This window comes from Balaenoptera ricei, chromosome 2, assembly GCF_028023285.1.
Source record: "Balaenoptera ricei isolate mBalRic1 chromosome 2, mBalRic1.hap2, whole genome shotgun sequence".
NCBI lineage: Eukaryota > Metazoa > Chordata > Mammalia > Artiodactyla > Balaenopteridae > Balaenoptera > Balaenoptera ricei.
This window is the reverse complement of record NC_082640.1, coordinates 62,927,126-62,946,612: the sequence shown is the minus strand read 5'-3', so window position 1 is coordinate 62,946,612 and position 19,487 is coordinate 62,927,126. Positions and strand designations below refer to the sequence as shown.

Genomic DNA, 19,487 nt, shown 5'->3' with positions numbered 1-19,487 from the left:
GGAGTTTTCTTTTACCCGCTTGGAGCCCAGTCACACCCCTGCCTTCCGCCCACCCCTCCCAGCCCAGTGGGGAGCCAGGGCTGGAGCCTTGGAGCCTGGGGACCTCCCAGGACAGCCCAGCCTCAGAGCCAGCAGGCAGGCCTGACATGGGCGGGCCAGGAGGATGTGTTTTCTTACAAAAACAGCTCTAACGTTTTGGCTTCTTACTGAGGCTTCGGAGCATCGTGGGTGTTTTATACACTTTGGCCTCAGCTTTTCACTGGAACACACCCACCACACACACACACACACACACACACACAGTCACAGATATGCACACTCACTTCTACACATAAACATGCACACACACACGCCCAAATATACAAACAGACCCACATACACCCACACAAACGCAGAGACACACAAAGACTCAGCCTCACACCTACACAAATACACACACCCAAACATTTCCAAACACACAAATTCACCCATACATGGTCTCACACCCACATCCACACAAACACACATACAAACTCATCTGCACAGAGATGTCACGCCGACACTCAGACATGCACACACAAGTGGACACACAATCCCTCACACAGTCTCAGCTTGGAGAATGCCCCCACCACCGTGCGTTTTTTTCTTGCTCAAAGTGAGGTTAGAAGTCTCCCACCTTCCACGGGATTCAGTTTCTCACCCTTCCCCCCACAAAAATCCTTCTGGCCACATCTTTTCTTGGGTCTCGTCCAGCTAGTGCTGTGTCTTTAAGGAAGTTGAAGCTGCTAAAAGTGAGTGAGAGAGAGAAAAAAAAAAAATCAAAAAATTTGGCATCTTTTCCCCCTCAAGTTTCTGGTGTCACTTATGAAACACGGGTCCTTGTTGTTGCAGAGAAGCAGTTGTTTTGCTGGAAGGAGGAAGTATACGGGCTGCCTGGGCTCCCTTCCTGCAGCCTCCTCGCAGCAGCGGGTCTCAGGTACCCTGTCCGGATAAGGAAAGGGCAGGCCCAGGTGTGCAGACTGAAGGTGGGGCAGGGGCCAGGTTGCCCCTTCCTCCAGCACCTTCATCTTCCCTTGGCCCTGCACACTGTCCAGGGCTAACTCTTCCTTTGTTGCTTTTTTGGTTCCATCTTAGAAGAGGCTCTGCTTGACTAAGAAAAAGTAGTTTGAAGGTAAGCCAGCTGGAAGAGGGCTCCAAGGGCCAGTGGGAGGAGAGGGCAGCCTGCTGGGCACAGGGGCTGGGCTCCCCTGGGCACTTTCCTGTTGGTTTGGGGTGCTTGGGACAACCCTTTGCTTGGATCTGTCCAGGGGGGCCTCAGTCCCTCTAACAACCGCAGCCCTGGAAATCTCAGCAGTATTTGGGTTGAGCCACTGGCCTCACCCAAGCCAGCTGAGAGGTCCTGGCAGGGGTTTATTTAGGCAGCTGCCTGGCGTAGTTTGAACCGAATAGGCCAAGGGTGTGATTCTGTAGAAAGGGTCTGGTGTCTGCTGTGGTCACGGGCTGGTAGGAGCGGGAGAGCGGTGGGTGGGGCGGATGGGGGTGGTGTGCACTGCACAAGGGGCCTTGTCTAGGCCGGGGCAAAGCATACCTATGGGGGGGCTCTAGTGGGAGGGACTGCGGCCAGGATGTGGGAGGGCAGGAGGGAGGTTCTGCCGAGTGCTGGGGGGAGGAGGTGGCTGGAAAACAGATTTCAAGCCATAAAGTCAGCTAGGAGCTGGCCGAGGCAGGGAGAGCTCTCTGCTCAGAGAAGGAGCTGGGGTCCTCTTCTGTCCGGTCTTCACCCGCTCCTGACTGCATGACCTCGGGCAAGTCCTGGACCTTCTTTGGGCCTCAGTCTCCCCTTCTATAGAATGGGGGTGGTGGGCTAGGTGGTGTTGGGTCTTAGCTGGATGATGCTGGCAGGTCCTTCTGATGGGGAAGAGCTCTGGGTCAGGGTGCTGAGAGGGACGAGTGCCTTCTGCGTGTCCTCGGGGTCACCTTGGTGGCATGTCTTCTCTGCAGGAGGTAGGATGCAGGAGCTGCGTCTGCTGTGCTGGGTGGTCCTTGTGGGCCTGGTGCAGACCTGTCCCGAGTCCTGCGACTGTGGGGAAAAGTACGGCTTCCAGATCGCCGACTGTGCCTACCGTGACCTGGAGGCCGTGCCACCCGGCTTCCCGGCCAACGTGACCACATTGAGCCTGTCGGCCAACCGGCTGCCGAGTTTACCAGAGGGCGCCTTCAGGGAGGTGCCCCTGCTGCAGTCACTGTGGCTGGCGCACAATGAGATCCGCAGGGTGGCCGCTGGTGCCCTGGCCCCTCTGGGCCAACTCAAGAGCCTGGACCTCAGCCACAATCTCATCTCTGACTTTGCCTGGAGCGACCTGAACAACCTCAGTGCCCTCCAGTTGCTCAAGATGGATAGCAACGAGCTGACCTTCATCCCCCGCGACGCCTTCCGCAGCCTTCGTGCCCTGCGCTCCCTGCAGCTCAATCACAACCGCTTGCACACGCTGGCAGAGGGCACCTTCGCACCGCTCACCGCGCTGTCCCACCTGCAGATCAACGATAACCCCTTCGACTGTACCTGCGGCATCGTGTGGTTCAAGACGTGGGCCCTGACCACTGCTGTGTCCATCCCAGAGCAGGATAACATCACCTGCACTTCACCCCACGTGCTCAAGGGCACACGGCTGAACCGCCTGCTGCCGCTGCCTTGCTCGGCACCCTCGGTGCAGCTCACTTACCAGCCCAGCCAGGACGGCGCCGAGCTGCGTCCTGGCTTCGTGCTGGCGCTCCACTGCGACGTGGACGGGCAGCCAGCCCCCCAGCTCCACTGGCACATCCAGACGCCCGGTGGCACCGTGGAGATTGCCAGCCCCAACGTGGGTGCCGATGGGCGTGCCCTGCCCGGTGTCCTGGCAGCCAGCAGCCGGCCACGCTTTCAGGCCTTTGCCAATGGCAGCCTGCTCATCCCCGAATTCGGCAAGCTGGAGGAGGGCACCTATAGCTGCCTGGCCACCAACGAGCTGGGCAGTGCGGAGAGCTCGGTGAACGTGGCACTGGCCACACCGGGCGAGGGCGGCGAGGATGCACTGGGGCGCAGGTTCCATGGCAAAGCGGCCGAGGGTAAGGGCTGCTACACGGTTGACAATGAGGTGCAGCCGTCGGGTCCTGAGGACAACGTCGTCATCATCTACCTCAGCCGTACTGGGGGCCCTGAGGCTGCAGCAGCGGGAGGAGGGATCTCTGGGAAGCAGCCCCCAGGGCTGCTTCTGCTGGGCCAGAGCCTCCTCCTCCTCTTCCTCACTTCCTTCTAGCCCCACCCCCACCCAGGCTGGGCTGGAGCAGGCCCAAGGCCTCGCTGACTCCTGCCCCTGACACCGCAGCCGTCCCTTACAAGTGCTGCAGGGGTCTGGGCTCGGCGACTCTCGAAGCCTGCATCGGGGACTTCCCATCTTCCTACCTCCCTTTCTCATCTCTTCTGGAACACTCACCGCCCCAACTTCTAGACTTGCTCAAAGCTAGTGACTAGGACAGAATTTGATCCCGTAACTCACCGTCTACGGTGCTAATTGCTGCTAATCACAATGCGCATGCTCCCTTCTCAGGGGCAGCGTGCTGACAGGACGGTGCCCTAACCAACGGCGGGGTGGGGGGGGTCGGCACTCACTGATGGAATTCTGGGCACTGGGACTGACAAGCTGCTGAAGGCTATGGGTGGGGCTTGGGGCTTGGAGCTTGGCAGGGAGGTAGGCTGAAGCAGACAGGGCACAGGAGATGTAGAGTAGGATGTAGCGGAAGTGGCTGGCGTGGCTTTGAGGCTCTCTGACCTGCTTGAGCTCCTGCTGACCTTTGGTGTTCTCTGACGACTTGGGGGCTTGGGAGGCTCTGCCCTCATCTCAGACAGGACTGGAGTACCCAGAATGTCATTCATCTCCTCACCCTTCCTCCCTCAGCGTGCCCCTCCATCCTGGACACCTGCCCTGCCTTCCTCTCCAGGTATGCATCTGTAGCCTGCCCCTCCAGAGAGGTCAGGCAGCCTGGGGGCGGCAGAGAAATAAACAGCATTTCTGATGCTCCCCTGCATCTGCCTGGTGTTTTGTCTGGATCTAGGGGCCCCCCGGTGGAGGATAGGACTGGAAGGACAGCCAGCCTGTCTGTCCACATGTTCCGGAGCCTGTGGGGCAGGGAGGGGTGGCCCGGTGGTGGGCTCAGGGCTGGGTTGAGCTGTGGATGTTCTCCTCCACCCCCCCACCTAGCCCACGGCACAAACAGGGGCATGAGCCTGACAACCATTGCAAAGGCTTCCCTGGGGTCCCTGAGCAGTGGCCTGAAGGAGGCGTTTTGGAGGGGGCATGGGGGAAATCAAGTGCCTGGGTTGTGGCCTCTCTTCCCAGTCCTGCTCCTGGAAGAGATGTTAGGGAACAGTGAGGAAAGCGGGGACAGGCAAGGCAAGATGGAGGGGAGAGAGAAGGGAGGAGAGAGGCGATGTAGGATGGGGTGAGAGGGAAAGAGAAAGACCCAGAGAGACTGAGGACAAGAGAACATAGTTGAAGGAGAAGTCAGAGGAAATGGATGGTACTTCCTCCCACATTTCCAGAAAGAGGAAATAGTATTCCTGGAGGAAAGTCTTCTCCTCACAGATCAGGGGGATCAGGAACTGACTTGGGGGGTGGAGGGCCTGGCAGCAACCTGTGGGTCTCTTAGGATGAGGTCAGAACCTAGAGACCGTAGAACCTGTGCTGGGTCAGAGATGCGTCTCTCTACTGCCTTCATCCCTGCCCCTTTCCCGATCAAAGGGTGCTATGCATAGGGACAAGACCCCATGAGAGAAGCTCTGAAGCCTCTGACTAGAGCCCCCAGAACTGCTGAGTCCAGCAAAGTGGAGGCAGGGAGGCCAAGGAACGTGGGGTAGCAGTTGTGAGCCTTGGAGGCTGGCCAGCCCCGCTTCCTCCTCCTTCCACATACAGCACCTCCCCATCCCCCCTGGTCAGCTTGTAGCTCCTGCTGAGCTGCTGTCACCAGAGTACATGTCAAGGATGACTGCACCTCTGATGGAAAGCAGCAGGATGGTGCCGAGTCCCCTGTGCTGTGCCGCTTTGGGTAAGTCACTGCCCATCTCTGGACTTCAGTTTCCTCAGAAAACAAAGGATGGGCTAGGATACGGTAACTCATTGACTCTGATTATCTAAGGCTTGATAATCCTAACCCAGCTTGGACCCCTTGACATCTCTGGCTCCATTCACAGCTGAGCAGGCTTGGCTTCTTGGAGCAGGATGTGGGCCTAAGACCTGAGTCGGGGGCAGCTGGGGAACATTTGTGCTCTGAATGAACTAGCTACTCGCTTGTTTTAAAGTCATCCATGGCCCCGCATGCCCTCAAGGTGAAGCCCGAGTTCCCCAGCCAGATGTTCGTGGCCCCTCTGACTGGCTCTCCAAAGTCACCCCTCCCCACCTCTCTTGGAATGGCTAATTAATTGTTCCTTTAACAGTCGGTGATGTCTCATCCTCTGTACGTTTACTTATACTGTTCCATCAGTCTGGACACCCTTCTCCTGTTCCTCACTTGGCTAAGTCAGCTTTTGAGAGTCGGCTGAGGTACCACCTCCTCCAGAAAGCCTTCCTGGATGCTTTTCCCTCACCCCCCCAAATTGGACTAGGCCCCCTCCTCTGGCTCACACAGTCCTGAGTGTCCAGTGTCCCAGCCTGATTACACTCTATTATGACTCTGTTTCCATATTAAGGGCAGAGACCCAGTCTGCCTTCTCATTCCTGAGACCCCCGTCAATCACTAACACAGGGCTAGGAAGACATTTTTCAGTGGGCTGCAGTGGGATCAGACCCTGCCCTCTTTGCCCTCTTCCTGGGCATCCTCGAAGGTGGGTTGAGGCTCCCTGGCCCTGCCTGGCTTCCTGCAAGTTTGAGGCTGTAGCTTGGGTGCAGGAATGTGCTGTAATTGTGCAGACATTTCTGGAGGCCCCACTGATCCAGCTGTGTGGGGTGGCCACATCTGCCCCACCCTCGGTAGCCCCAGCCCCACAGTGGCCCCCAAACCCTCACTCATACATGCCCGCACCTCAGTCCCCAGCAGGGGGAGGGACCCCCTCAGCTGCCCTCCCTTCTGCATACTAGTCTCCGCCTACCTCCGTACCTTTATTCATATTGTCTCCCCATCTCTTGAAATCTCTTCTCCTCCCCAAATCCTGCTCATTCTCGAAGACCCAGAATCAGTCCTACTTCCAAAGTCAATGCTCACACAGCTCAGGGGTGGCACCATAGGTCCCCAGTCTCTCCACCACCCCAAGGGATGTGGCCATGGTTCCTGTTCTGCCCCCCACCCAATGCCCAGCCCAGCATTGACCAGAGTACCCCAACCCCACCCAAGCCCCATAAACAGTGTTGACTGACTGAGATGCCAGGCGGTTTTCCCCACGTACCGCTCCCCTTCAGGAAGACTGTTTCTTGGGGACAAGTTTATTACAGGGGACACACTAACCTCTTTCATAACATCTAAAGGCATACCAGCTACAAAAATATCAGGCTCTCAAGTGTGGCCAGCTCAGTGTGGGGCCTGGTTTGAGCCGTGACTGCTGCCAGGTAGGAGCCCGCGGCTTCCTCCTGGGTTGCCTTGCAGGCCACCGGGCCCCCCAGGAGGAGCGGGGAAATCTGCAGGAGAGAGGAAGCGCTGTGTCTGGTCACAGTGGTGTGTTCCAAGGCTGAGTGGGCCCAGCTGGAATCCTAGGTTGTCCGGACCTGCATCACCAGCCCCGGTCAGGAGAAGGCTTTTGTGAAGCCTGAAGGCTGGCGGCAGAGCCAGCGTGGGGAGGGGCCTGGATGTGGCCGACTCGCTTCCACTGGCTCCTGGACCAAGGGCCTAAACCACCGATTGCTTTTTCCAGAGCCCTAGCTGGCTTCCCAAGGTCAAGGGGGCAGACCAGAGCCTTCCCAAGGCTTGAGGCTCATAATGCTGACAGACTTCCACCCAAGCAAAGCAACCCCTGGCTGGCCCTGAACCCCCGGGACCTGCTGACAGAGCTGGTGCCAAGCAGAGAGGCTGCCATGGCTGGAGTGATGACTCTGGGAGAGCTGGGGGGGGGGGAGGGCTGGGAGGATGGGAAGTGCTCCAGCACAGGCGGTGTGGCCTCCCCCACCTTCAGGGCTGGGCACCGTTGGCCCGGGCATCTGATAGGGCTGTCTTCCGGAAGGCCTGCAGGGCTGGGTTGTGCAGCAGCGTGTATGCCAGACCCCAGCGGGCCCTGCCTCGGCCTACCCTGGGCCCCGCTCCCTTGGCCACCCGGTCCTTGGTCTGCAGCAACTGCATCCCTGAAAAGAGACCTTCCGTGAGTCACTCAACACGCACCCAGCCAAGCCCCACCCCCAGCACCAAGACCTGAGCAGAGTCTGAAAACCCCTTGAGTATGTAGGGTGAGGGAGGCCGAGACTGGGGCTCCAGGTGCCCGTTCACAGGGTGGGAAGCCAGGAGAGTGTGCGGTGCAGAAGGGTGTTTGTTGAGGCTCAGGTGTCATCCTCTGGGTGGCCAGCAGAAGAGGGAAAGGATGAGCTCTGTGGAGGGGGCTGGAGGCAGGGCTGGGACAAGGGTCTGGAGCCAGCGTAGCGTCCCCCTCCCTACTACACACGTCCCAGGCAGCAGGGCGGGAGAGGAGGTACTGCTTAGGAGAGGCAGGGGCTGGCCTGGGGTGGTAGGGGTGACAGAGCCCCTTAGCTCTGAGACTGTCTCATTCTCCACGTGAGGAGTGAGTGTGTGTGCACACACATGACAGAAAGTGTGTGTATGTTAGTATTATGGGAAAAATTACCCTGAGACGGACCCGGAGAATTCTCACTTCTTCTCTCCCACAGGCAGCCCAGAGAGGAAGTGGGCACTTTCCTAGCCCTCTCTCCCTTGCGTTGCTGGAGAGGGGGCGTGCCTCCTTCCTGGGAGAAGCCGGGTGGGCTCAATTCCCCCCATTCCCAGTGGAAAGGCTCACCTTCCTCTTCCTCCCCCAGACTGAGGCCATCCCGGGGGACCGTGCGGGGCTGGGGCCTCCGAGTTCGCAGGAGCAGGGCACAGAAGGCCGTCAAGGCTGGATGTGACTGGCTGACCTCCATCTTCAAGAAGTTGCAGTATGTGTGGTAGCCTGGGTGGGTGGGGAAAGGCAGTGCTAGTGCGGGGGGGGGGGGGGGCCCAGCCGGCACCTAACACTGACACAGGGAGTGCCCTGCACACCCTGCACGCGAGCACATGGGCACCTGAGCGTGTTGCACGTGCACTGCACATGGCCCCCTCCACAGACCCACAGCTTGGGGTTACATTCATCCTCTGCAGAGACTAGGTCAGGGCAGACCCTCCCGCACTGCTTGGGCAGCCTGAGCATCCCCTGCCCCCAGCTCCTGCCCAGTAACCTTACCGGGGTCGAAAGTGGCGGCTCTAGGTGGCAGCAGGCTGAGGTCCATCTGGCCAAGGTGGACAGCATTGTAGAGGGCGGAGAGGAGCACTCGCCAGGCGGCCATCGTGGCACCCACCAGCACATTGATGGGGAAGAGAAGGAAGGTGGCTGCGTAGAGCGCTCGCCTGGGGTCGGGGGGAAGAGAGCTGAGGCAGGTCCTCACACCGAGTCCCTTCCTCAGCGTCAGTGTCAGACCTAGATGACCACAACTGCCGTGTATTTGTTGAGAACACCTCTGTGTACCCATCTTCTGGGCTGGGTCTGCTCTCTCCACCCAGCTCACCCATCCCACCCATCTGGGAGACAGAGGCCCAAGAGAGACTGGGTGACTTAGCTAAGGTTGTCTGGCTAGTCAGTGGGGTTTAAGTCCAGGTCCACCTGGATCTTTCTATGACCCTGGTGTCCCCACCTCCCTCCTCTGGGTCCCTTGTCCACCGACTCTAAGTCTCTCCTGGGGCCAAGGTCCTCCCACAGCCTAGCATAGAAATAATATTTCTGTTAACCTCCTTCCTGCAAAGGGGAGAGCGGTATTGATCCCCAAAACAGGAAAGGCTCATGGGGGTATTTCTGGCCCTGTGACAGGTAAACAGAGAGGTATTTTGGACTAAGCTGGGTCACTGACCCCTTTTAAGACAAGCTCTTTTTACTGCTCACTGGGCTCCCCATTAGAGAAAGGGGAAAGATGGCAGACGAGGGAGAAGGGCACAAAAAGAAAGCCACCGAAGAAGCAGCTGAGGGCCTAAGGGATGTGCAAGCCCAGGAGCCACCTCACCGGTTGGTCAGCTCTGGACGTCCATGGTGAGTGTCTAGGAAGACCCAGTGGGCTGCCATGTTCTGCAGGGTCACAGCCAGGGCCAAGGTCAGCCAGAAGGGCCTGTGGGGGGTGAGGGGATGGGGAGGGTGTCATTATTAGTGGTCCTCGGGGAAGCGGTCCCAGAGCCCTCGGCCCCTTGCCTCACTCACCATGAGGACTTCAGGGACCGGAGGAGCAGCAGGTTCCTGCCGTGGAGGACGGGCATGAACACCAGGAAGGCAAGGGCCAAGGTCCCCAGGAAGAAGAGGATCTGCTGCACCAGGAGCCCTGCCAGCATGGGGAGGAGAACAGGGCAAGGCATCAGCCCACCCTTGCCACTCCCAGGAGCCCAAGGCTTTGGAACTGGGCAGACCTGGTTTCAGATACCTGCTCTGCTGCTGCTTAGCTGTGCCACCTTGAGCAAGTTATTTTACCTCTCTGAGCCTTGGTTTCTTCCTCTGTAAATAAGGGGATAGCAGCCCCTACCCAGGAGGGCTGTTGTCAGGATCCAATGAGACAGTATCTGTGGCAACTCTTTGAAAACCACAGAGTGCTTTGCAAATGTTATTTTCCCCCAGTTGCTCCTGAGTCCTTGAGGACAAGACAGTATTTGAAATTAATGTTTGCATTCCTACTGGCCAAAGCCTGGCACATGGTAGGTACCTGAAAGTTGCCTATTGAAACAGTTGGCTAATTGTTTACATGGGATATGTACAAAAGGGTTTCAGAGGCATAAAGTTTACCTATATGAGGAATTATGACTTTTGGTGCTAGTGATTCGTCTACCCCTTTATCATCTTCTTCCACCTCTGCCAGCAAGGTGAGAACTGAAGGAACCATCGGCAGAGGGAGAAATCAGGCCCTTGCTTTGGCAACAATGGCCCCAGCCCCCTCACATTTGCAAGGACTTTATTCACTGCAGTGCCCAAGGGGAGAATCAGAAACTCGGAGCTTGGAGGGGTCCTTGAAGTTAATCTAGTCCAGTTCTCTCAGAGCAGGGCCCTCCTTGCGGCCCCCAACCATGGCCACATAACCATGCTTGAATACTCCCAGTGACAGGGATGACCTCCTGAGACAGCCCATCATGATATTGCCCTCCCTTACAAGAGCAGGAATATGCCTCCTCGAACTTTCCAGCCCTGGGTCCCCTTCTGTGTAAACCCCTGGTGGCACCCAGGAGCCATCCTCATACCCCATCACGGGTATCCTTTTAGCAAGGGCCCCTGCACCTACCCCCCCACCCCACCTGTGTGGACTCCCTGAGGGCAGGGAAGACAAGGTGGGTCCCTCCTCTTGCTTCTGCCCCAGAGCCAGCTCCAGCACAGGCAGACGCCCAGAAGCAGCCAAGACCTGCTGAGCACCCTCCCCTCCCCCACTCGGGCCAGTGGGGCCTGCCGAGGTCAGGTGGAGTGGGCAAGGGGGCGCTCACCAAGGCAGGTAAAAGCAGTCTGGTAGGCGGTGAAGCTCATCCAACAAAATATGGCCTGGCGGGAGGGGCGAGGGCTCTGGGGCCGGGGGCCCAGGTCCAGGGCGCCCCCTCGGTGCAGAGCTCGCAGGTTGGCCCTGGGGTGGGAGTGAGGAAGCCAACGATCTCAGGGAGCACACACGCTCCCTAATTTCCTGCTCTGGGCCAGCCTCTGGCTGAACTCCCAGTCTAAGTATAACCCACAGCCATGGGCAGGGTAGTCCAGAGCTGTGGGAGCCCAGAGGAGCTACTAACCCAGCCTGGGAGATCAGGGAGGGCTTCCCGGAGGAGGTGATGTCTGAGTTGCGTCTTAAAGGATGAATAAGACTAAGCTGGTGGGGGGCGGGGCAGGGATCAAGGGAGACAAATTAAGGCAGAAGGCTCAACCTGAGCCAAGTCAGGAACGTGGGACACAACAGTTAGGGATGGAAAGTGATTTGCAGCTCGGCCATCAGGGCAGGAGGCAAGGTTCCAGGCAGGCAGAGGCTTGAGGGCCTTGATATGCCAGCCTAAGTAGAGCCAACCCTGTGAGAAAAGATCCCGGGGCAGGAACCCTGAGGCCTGATAAATGTACGGCATACGGACCAGCTCCCTGCTAAGTCCCTGGCCCTCCCCTCCCCACCCACTCTACTCCCAACTAGAAGCTTCTCTCCCTCTCTGCCCACATTTCCTCAGTGCTCCTTACCATTCACCATGAAAGGGCAAGGTAGGCGGCTTGGCATTCCATGTCCCACAATAATCTCTCTGGTGCCCCAGCGCCAGCCCGTCCACTCCTCACCCACACTTCACACTTGTTCTTGCCCACACAGTTCCTCCCGCCTGTGGCACCCTTCCTCCCTCATCTCCATTCCCAGGTAGCATGCCAGCTTTCCCAGGTGGCCCCACGCCAGCCCTTCATCAGCCGTACATCAGTCACAGATGTTTCTCCAACCGGACAGGGATGCCCCACCTTCTCCACCCACCACAGGGCAGCTGGGCAGCTGGGCTCAGTAACAGCCTGGTCCTGCAGGGACTCTCCCTCCCTCCAGCCCCAAGTTTTCCCCCACAGGCCTCCTGGGTCAGGGGTCCTGCAGGCCCACAGGGCTCTGACCCCTTCCCCACGTCTGCACCGGGTGGGAGTCAGAGCCTGTCACTAACCTGTGTGTCACCAGCGAGCGGGTCAGCATGAGGAAGGTGAGAAAGCAAGACAGAACCAAGGCCGAGATGTAGCAAACTGGAAGGTGGAAAGGGAGCAAAATGGGAGGTCAGGGCCTGGGGGGTCTCCTGGGAGACCCCGAACTGCTGCCAGGGTGGTACCTGGGTGGGAGTTATCCCTGCCCCACGCCCTACTCTGAGCGGAGGCCTCTTGTCACATCCCCTATTCTCAGATCCAGTATAAGTCGATGACCTTGGTTGACCAATACTGCCAGGTGACATCTGGTGGCCAAGACAGAGAGAGGCCAGCTCTGAGGCTGCAGACCTGGCCCTCACCCTGGTCTTGCTGCTTCCATTGCTGTGTGACCCCCAGTGAGAGACTCCATCCAATGTGGCATCCGCCTTCAGCTCCATGGCTTCCTGGCTGTGTGGGCTTCAGGGGGTCATTTCATCTCCCATCCTCAGCTTGCCCATGCCGGGCACACTGCTGGGCTGCCCATCTCCCAGCATGTTGTGAGCCATAAAACCCCATCAGGGCCTGCATCAATGGCCTTTGTTAAGATGTGAGCGCCCGTCAGTGTGGCCTGAGTCCATCAGAATGAGGGAAGTGACCACTGCTACCCATCTCCTCCCCGGGTCACCACCTTCCCTGTCCATGTGCACAGATCATGAGTTCCCTGTATCACCAGCAGCTGGGGGAGAATGCATGGTGTTGTGAACAAGCCTGGCATTTAGCATAGCAGGGATGCAGGGCTACAAACCTTCCACCCTATATCCACATCCAGTCTTACTCAACACCCTCATAGCAACCCCACAGGAGAGGCACAGGGAGACATGGGACCAACAAAGAAGCTGAGACTCAGAGAGAGGGCCTGACCCGCCAGCCACACTGCTAGGAAGTGACAGAGCAAGTGGTGCAATCATTTCCAAGCAGACCTAGAATGAGCCCAGGCTGTCTGCACTCTGATCTCATTAGTCAGCCAAGGGAAGCGTCCCTGGTTCCCATCAGAGACTCAGGAGGGGAGCAAACACACACGGGAGAGGCAAGCACTAGGTCCTTGTAGCCACAGGTTCTGGAGATGTGGGTCTCAGCACTGACAGCATATTAGGATCACCTGGAGCTGTTCAAATTCCCATGGCCCAGGCTGTACCGCAGGCCAATTACATCAGAATTTCTGGGCATAGGACCCAGGCCGTAGCTTTTGGGAAAGCAACCCCGGTAATTCCGATGTGCAGTCAGGGTTAAGAACCACTGAACTGGGTTTGTTTTTTTTTTTTTTTCAAAGACAGAGCCTTAATGATCTATTTCAAACAGCAACTGATTGAAATCAATCAGCCAACGACATGTGTAGAGTTCCTGCTACAGTGGTTCTCAAACTCAGGCTGGCATCAGAATCGTGGGGAGGGCTTGTCCAATCACAGAGGCTGGGCCCCACCCTCAAGGTTTCTGAAGTCTGGCTTGAGCCTTGGGATTTCTTACAAGTTACCAGGTGATTCTCAGGCACAGCCAGTATTGAGGATGACCGCTACAGAAACCTGGGGCCAATCTGCCTGTCCCTGGCTCACTCCTCCGGGGGCAGAAGGGGTCACTTTTCTGAAATGTAAGGCTAGGAGAAAGCCCTGGGCACGTGCAGCTCTGCCCTGTTCCATCTGCCCTCCTAGAGCCAACACGGTGCCAGCGAAGGTACATTCTGGACTGTTTCTGCCAGGAGGTGAGGAGCCTGCCTGCTGAGCCTGCCCAGGTGAGTGAATAGGTTAATTGGGGTGAAGGGTTAGCAAGCCCCCTTGGCCCCAGCCTGGCCTTTGGTCTCCATTTGTCTACCTCTTGCTCCTCTCTACTTCAAATGTTCCAAACTTGGGTCCCTCCTAATCCTGGTACCCATAAAATCTTCCTGCACTTTGCCTCCTCTGGGACTCTGCACCTTCCCCCTTCTGGGCCCTGATTTTGTGGATCAGTCTGTCTCCCCTACCCAACCAAGCGCCTCTAGGACAAGGTTGCCTTTAGAGCTTCAGCACCCATTTTGCAGGTAGGAAGATGGAGGTCCAAAGGAGTAAAGTGGCTTGCCCGGGTCACACAGCTGGTAAGTGATGGAGCAGGAATTCTAATCTAGTCTGCCTGACTCAGAGTGTGAGCTTTCTGTGAATGATGCCAGGTGCCAGGTGGGCAGCCCTAAAACAGGCTCTCAAAGCTCAGAAGACATTCGCTTCTTAGGCTAAGAACCAAAGGGTCCCCAAGCTCAGATCTAATCTCAGTTCCATCCCTGGCTTGCTGAGTGCTTGGGGCATATCTCTAATCCTCTTGGGCCTCAGTTTTCCTTGTCCGTGAACTAGAAGGTTTAACACTGATCTGTTTGACCCCTGCATCCAAGGAGATCCAAAGTGGGAGCATTTGGGCTTGGAAACGGCAGCATGTGATTAGAAGTGTCAGGTGTGTTGAGTAGAAACCAAATCCATTGTCCTGGACATGTCACTTCCTCCCTCTGCCTTTTGATTTCCTGCTCTGTGAGATGAGATCAATGATGCTGACCTAACAGGGCTGCCGTGAGCAAGGTGTGAGCTTGGATGTGGACGGATGTGGGCCATGTCTGCTCCTGCCTGTGGCCCAGATTGCAGCCAACTTGGAAAATCTCCCTGGAGATGTCATTTTCAGCCCATCCAGAACTTGTCACCTGTCTATCTTGTGGGCTTTGGCCACAGTTCCAGGGAGCAGACGCACTCAGGAAAGTGGTGGGAGTGGTGGTCGGGGAAGGAAGCAGTCACTGCACACACCTCTGCCCACTCCTACTCCCTCCCTGATGGTAATGGTAAGGAAGAGCTGCAGAGCAATCACACCTCCACCTGCAATACTGGCAGCCTAGGCTCTGACCATCACATGTTACTCCTCAAGAGCCAGGGTGCCTTTGCCAGCCAGGGACTTCCAAGCCAGCAGAGGGTGCAGGCCCCATGACACCTGACCACCAGGCTTTGTCTCAAGGTGATGGAGATCCCCAGCCTGGGCGTCAGGAGATTGTGTTCTTCTCTTGGCTCCCGTCTGCCTGGCTGTACAACCTCAGGCGATTCCTTCCCCGTGTGTCAAGTGAGGATACTTCTCAGTCTCCTCCACAGGGCTGTGGAGGTGGCGTAGGTGGGAAACAGGGCTAAGGGCTAAAGGAGGCATCAGACCACAGAAGGGGAGACTAGTATAGTTCCCGAGCCCAGGAGCTCATTGTCAAGGGAAGGAGGGAGAAAGGAAGTGCCTGGAGGACAGGGATTGGGGAAGAGAAAGCATCCGCCCTGCCTGAGCCCACCCACCTGCCATGAGGATTAGCTCAGAATCCTGGCGCACTGTCCCACTTCACTGCCTCCTTTCCCCTTCCCCACCCGCAGCAAAGGCCCAGGGCTGTCCCCTCAGCTCACACATACCACACCCTCCCCCATCTCCACGCCTGCAGAGCTGGGCAAAGTCACTCGGGGTGGGGGTGGGAGACACCACACAAGCTAACAGGGGCCCGCTGAGATGACCTTCAGGTCTCAGAGACTTGGAACTGGAAGGTCCAACCACCCCAATTTGGAGATGAAGCAGCCAAGACGCAGAAAGGGGAAGGGACATGCCCAAGGACACCCCGCATGTCCGCAGCACCCGGGACAGAGCTCAGGTATCCCAGCTGAGGTCCCCACTGCCGGCCCTCGGGGGCTCCCGAGACGCCTCACCTTCCAGAGCCCACAGGTAGTGCTTCACCAGCTCCACCACCTCCTGCCTGTCCTCTGAGAGCACGATCCCAAAGCCAGCCAGCAGGTAGGAGACGTCCGTCGTGATCCCTGCCCTCACCTTCTGGATGGTGGGTACCACGCCCACCAGTAGCAGCAGGGCCACCTGGAAGAACCCCCAAATCAGGGCGGCAGGGCCTGGCTGTGCTCACACCAGGCACTCCCATCCCAGGAAAAGTGTTTTCTGAGACTTCAGGGAAGAAACTCTGGCAGCACACGGGCCGCATCCACAAGCCCATCACCCTCCACAGTGTTCTTATCTGTCCCTTAGAGCAGCATCCTCGTGCCTCTAATCAGCACGTTACAAACAGATACGACTTTAGCCTCATAGGCCTCAGATATGATTTCAAGCAGCACAAGTATATGTGTATACCTCTGACTGCCTATCAATCATCTATCTATCTAAACTTCAGAATATAAAACTTCCAATTTTTCCATGTTGGAGAAAGCAAAGTGTCCTATAAATGAGCACAGGCATTGAAGCTGGACAGACCCGGATTCAAATTTTGGCTACCCTGAGATATTAACTGGAGGAACTTGGCCAAGTCAAGTTCATCTCTCAGCCTCAATTTCCTCCATCTGTAAAATGGAGAGAAATCATACCTACCTTCCAGGGTTTTTGATTTTTTGTTTTTGTTTTTTTTTCTGGGGGGGCGGTAGTGGTGGTGGGGATTTATCAAGCACATATTATCTCACTAAATCTTCCCATCTAAAAGGAAGTAATTCTATTTCCTTCATTTCACAGCTGAGCTAATTGTTTCAGGGACGTTGAGTAACTTGCCCAAGGTCACTCAGGAGGTAAATAAAGGAGCTAGGATTTAAATCCACATTTATGTGACTCCAAAACTCGTGCTCTGACCCTATGTGAGCCCAACAAGAGTTACCATTCCCTCTCTTCTGGGTAGGCCAGCATTCCCAAGATGGCCAGAAGCAGCTGGGCAGGATTTTGGGTGGGGCTTTTGGAGAGCTGAGCTGAGGGCCTGAGCCATCTCAGGCTTGGGGGCTGGGAGCAGGGGTCCAGAGGCAAATGGCACTACAGAGGCAGGACATACCTGGTAGATGGCCGTCCCTGTCAGGGTGACTGAAAGCACCAGCTTCAGGGGGAGTCGGAATCCTGCAGTCCCCAAAAGGAGGGGTGTGGTGAACCCCAGCACCATCCAGCCCCGGGAGCCCCATCCCTCCCAAGAGGCCTAGGAAAAGGGCCAGGGCTCACAGGACCCTGGACCACCAAGGCCAGGCCAGGGGCTTCCCCTCGTCCCAAGCTGGGGTTGTTCTTCCTGATGACAAGAGTTTGGGGGAAAGGAGCGGACCTTCTACTGCAGCTGTTCTGTGCAAAAGAGGGGTGAGGTCACCTGTCACTCTCGACCTCAGCTCCCCACGCCATACCTCGCTGTGGAGTGTAGATGTAGTGTCTGAAGTAGATCCAGGCCCGGGACAGGAAGCCCTGCTTGGACGTGTGGGAGCTGCAGAAAGACCCAGGCAGGAGGGAGCTCTCAGGAGAAGCCCCTGCCCTGAGCCTGGGCCCCAGGGTTTGGTTCATTTCTCATCTCTGCCCCACCATGCTGCCCAGTGCCAGCCTCCCAAACAAGCCTGCCTGCCCAGGCCTGTCCCCTGGCCCAAAGGGTTTGCCTAGGACCTCACCTGCTTTTCAGCTTCTTCTGGCAAAGGAGGGTCCTCAGATATTCTTCAGAGTAGTTGTTCTGCAGCCCCTGTGGCGACAGACAAATGGACAAGCAGGTGGGACCTGTCTTGAGCCATCCCTGGGGCCCTGGCTCAGGATACCATAGTAGGTGAGCATACAAACCTCTTGGCTGCGGTGGAGTACAGAGAAGGGCCATCCCGTGGGGACGAGGTCCATGCCCCCCAAAGCTGCCCTTTCCTCCTCCGTAAATAAAAGACTAATCAGTCTCTTATCTAAGAACTCTCAATGCAGGGAAGTTCTTCCTAAGGTCTATCTCCAACCCTCTCCAGCTTTACTCAGTCACATCACATCACTGCTTTCCTCCTGGCCGTCTGGCCTCTAGTAGCTAAGACTGAAGCAAAAGGGTACTTATGTCCCACGAGCACATCCCTGACCAGGACACGGGATAGGGCCATTTCGGGTCAGATCCCCCCAGCCCTCTCCTACTCCAGGGAGATCACAAGGGTGACCTGATTTCTCTAAGCCACATTCCAGGCCTTAAACTCCCTGCCAAGTGGCAGAGGCCCACAGTAAGATGCAGTGAACCCCTGGCCCCTGACGATTAGGAAAATATAGGCCGTTGTCACCTGTTGCCATGGCAACCTTGGGATCCAGGGCAGGTGCGGGTCAGCTCAAAGCTTGACTGTGTCCTTTGAGGCTTAAAACTCTTTGACCAAGGGCCAAAGAGGATTTTATTTCTCCTAAGACTTCCCAAGAGGAAAGGCATGCAATGGAGGGAGAGGCCGAGAAGATCCCTGGAAGAGAAGGGAAGGGCCTGGACGAGGTGCTGTGTATCCTGGGGAGCTGCTCCCCTCTTCTGAGCATCTGAAGGGCAGTAGTGACAAGTACTGAGGACCCTACTGCTACCCTGTGAGAGCGAAACCCGGAGTCAGGTGGGCCTGTGGGGGACCCAGGGTCGCCCTGGAGATGCTGAGCCCACCTGCCTCTTCTCCCCTCGCTCTTCATCCCTCCATGGGGACCTCACTCCTTCTCTGGCTTCAGTCCTAGCCCCTCTCCTGAGCTCCAGGCCCACGGTCCAGCTGCCCGCCAGACCCCTCAGCGCCACACACCTACAGCTAGCTACACATCGTTCCCCACACACCTGCTCTCATCCAGCGTTGCGTATGTCAGCAACTGGCGCCACCACCCACCTGCTGTCTGTCCTAGATGCCACCCTTCAAGCCGTTCCTTCACCCTCCACATCTGCAGAGCAATCAGCCTTTTGCATCTGTGTCTTTAACCTTTCTCAAGGGCCTCTGCGGAGCAGTCTCCCTCTTCCTCCTCTCTCACCAGGAAGAGCACTGGGCCCCGCCTCCACCCATGCTCCCAGGTCTGCTGGATGAGCCCTGGCTGCACTTCTCACAGTGCACTGTAAATACATGTTGCTGCACCCATCTCCCCCAGCGCACTGGGAGTCCTGGAGGTCCGACACGAGTCACTCGGCTAAGTCCATAAACCCAGCCCAGGGCCTGGCACAGGGCAGGTGCTTAGAAGGTCTACCTAATCTAAAATAAGATTGCCATATCTTGTAAGAATTCCCTCTTGCCATGATATATTCATCCCCACACCCACCTACCCACTTACCCAAAACTTCAGAAATATTTGCTGAGTGTCTATTGTGTGCTAAGACCTGTCCGGTGCTGCAAATCATGCGTGAATGAAAGAGATGCAACCCACCTCTGTCCCTTTACTCACGCTCTTTCCTATGCCTGTAATGCTTTCTCCTTATTCTCTCCCCACTCCAGATCCTCACTGTCCTTTAGTCCATGCTATGTCTGTCTCCTCCAGGAAGCCCCCTCAGCCTGCCTTAGTTCTCCCAGCGCTCCCCTTTATCTAATATTATCCAACCTAGGGTTGATTCATAACGCAATTCTGCCCTGGGTGCTTCCTGAATCATGTCAGCATCCGCAGAGCTCCTCTTAGGCGCAAGGCTCCTGGCCTGCCTCATTTCTCCAGCAGGATCCTCAGTGTTTCAGAAACAGAGCTATGACTTCCCTGTCTTCTGGCCCACTTCTCCTTTGTTGAGTCCCCACTGTGCAAACAGTTTGGTGCCCCGGGCAACCTGGGTGCCAGCCGAGGGCCTGGCCTGGCCTTTGCCTGGGGAGGGAGGACCAACCAGTCCCTCTGCGACTCAGCAAACATTTTCTGAGCACCTGTTATGTTCTAGGCTCCACACCAGGCATGACCACATGTAGGGGAACAATAGATATGGGCAAGTCCAGGGTGTCTTGGGTGCTGAGTACGAGCCCACCCCAGCCCTGCC

At 57.0% G+C, this 19,487-nt stretch overlaps 2 protein-coding genes across 3 annotated transcripts in view; one reads left to right on the top strand and one right to left on the bottom strand.

The window, feature by feature from the left end:
* The first annotated feature begins 858 nt into the window (after positions 1 to 858).
* Positions 859 to 4,044, top strand: ISLR (immunoglobulin superfamily containing leucine rich repeat). 2 transcript variants are annotated; one of them, XM_059915456.1, is made up of 2 exons: positions 859 to 1,150; positions 1,981 to 4,044. In XM_059915456.1, the coding sequence occupies exon 2, from the start codon at positions 1,989 to 1,991 to the stop codon at positions 3,273 to 3,275; it is 1,287 nt and encodes a 428-aa protein (XP_059771439.1). In that variant the 5' UTR covers positions 859 to 1,150; positions 1,981 to 1,988; the 3' UTR covers positions 3,276 to 4,044. The 2 variants fall into 2 exon arrangements, with proteins under 2 accessions (XP_059771439.1, XP_059771438.1); XM_059915455.1 differs by lacking the exon at positions 859 to 1,150 and adding an exon at positions 1,702 to 1,784.
* Positions 4,045 to 6,370: 2,326 nt separating this feature from the next.
* STRA6 (signaling receptor and transporter of retinol STRA6) overlaps positions 6,371 to 19,487 on the bottom strand; it is a 29,206-nt gene continuing 16,089 nt past the window's right edge. Inside the window, exons 9-19 of the mRNA XM_059915453.1 lie at positions 17,185 to 17,252; positions 16,930 to 17,006; positions 16,596 to 16,657; positions 15,487 to 15,649; positions 11,800 to 11,875; positions 10,627 to 10,760; positions 9,368 to 9,485; positions 9,177 to 9,278; positions 8,366 to 8,529; positions 7,946 to 8,095; positions 6,371 to 7,280 (exon numbers count right to left, since the gene is read on the bottom strand). Coding sequence (XP_059771436.1) covers positions 7,111 to 7,280; positions 7,946 to 8,095; positions 8,366 to 8,529; positions 9,177 to 9,278; positions 9,368 to 9,485; positions 10,627 to 10,760; positions 11,800 to 11,875; positions 15,487 to 15,649; positions 16,596 to 16,657; positions 16,930 to 17,006; positions 17,185 to 17,252 — 1,284 coding nt within the window. The 3' untranslated portion in view covers positions 6,371 to 7,110. The remainder of the gene's footprint in view (positions 7,281 to 7,945; positions 8,096 to 8,365; positions 8,530 to 9,176; positions 9,279 to 9,367; positions 9,486 to 10,626; positions 10,761 to 11,799; positions 11,876 to 15,486; positions 15,650 to 16,595; positions 16,658 to 16,929; positions 17,007 to 17,184; positions 17,253 to 19,487) is intronic.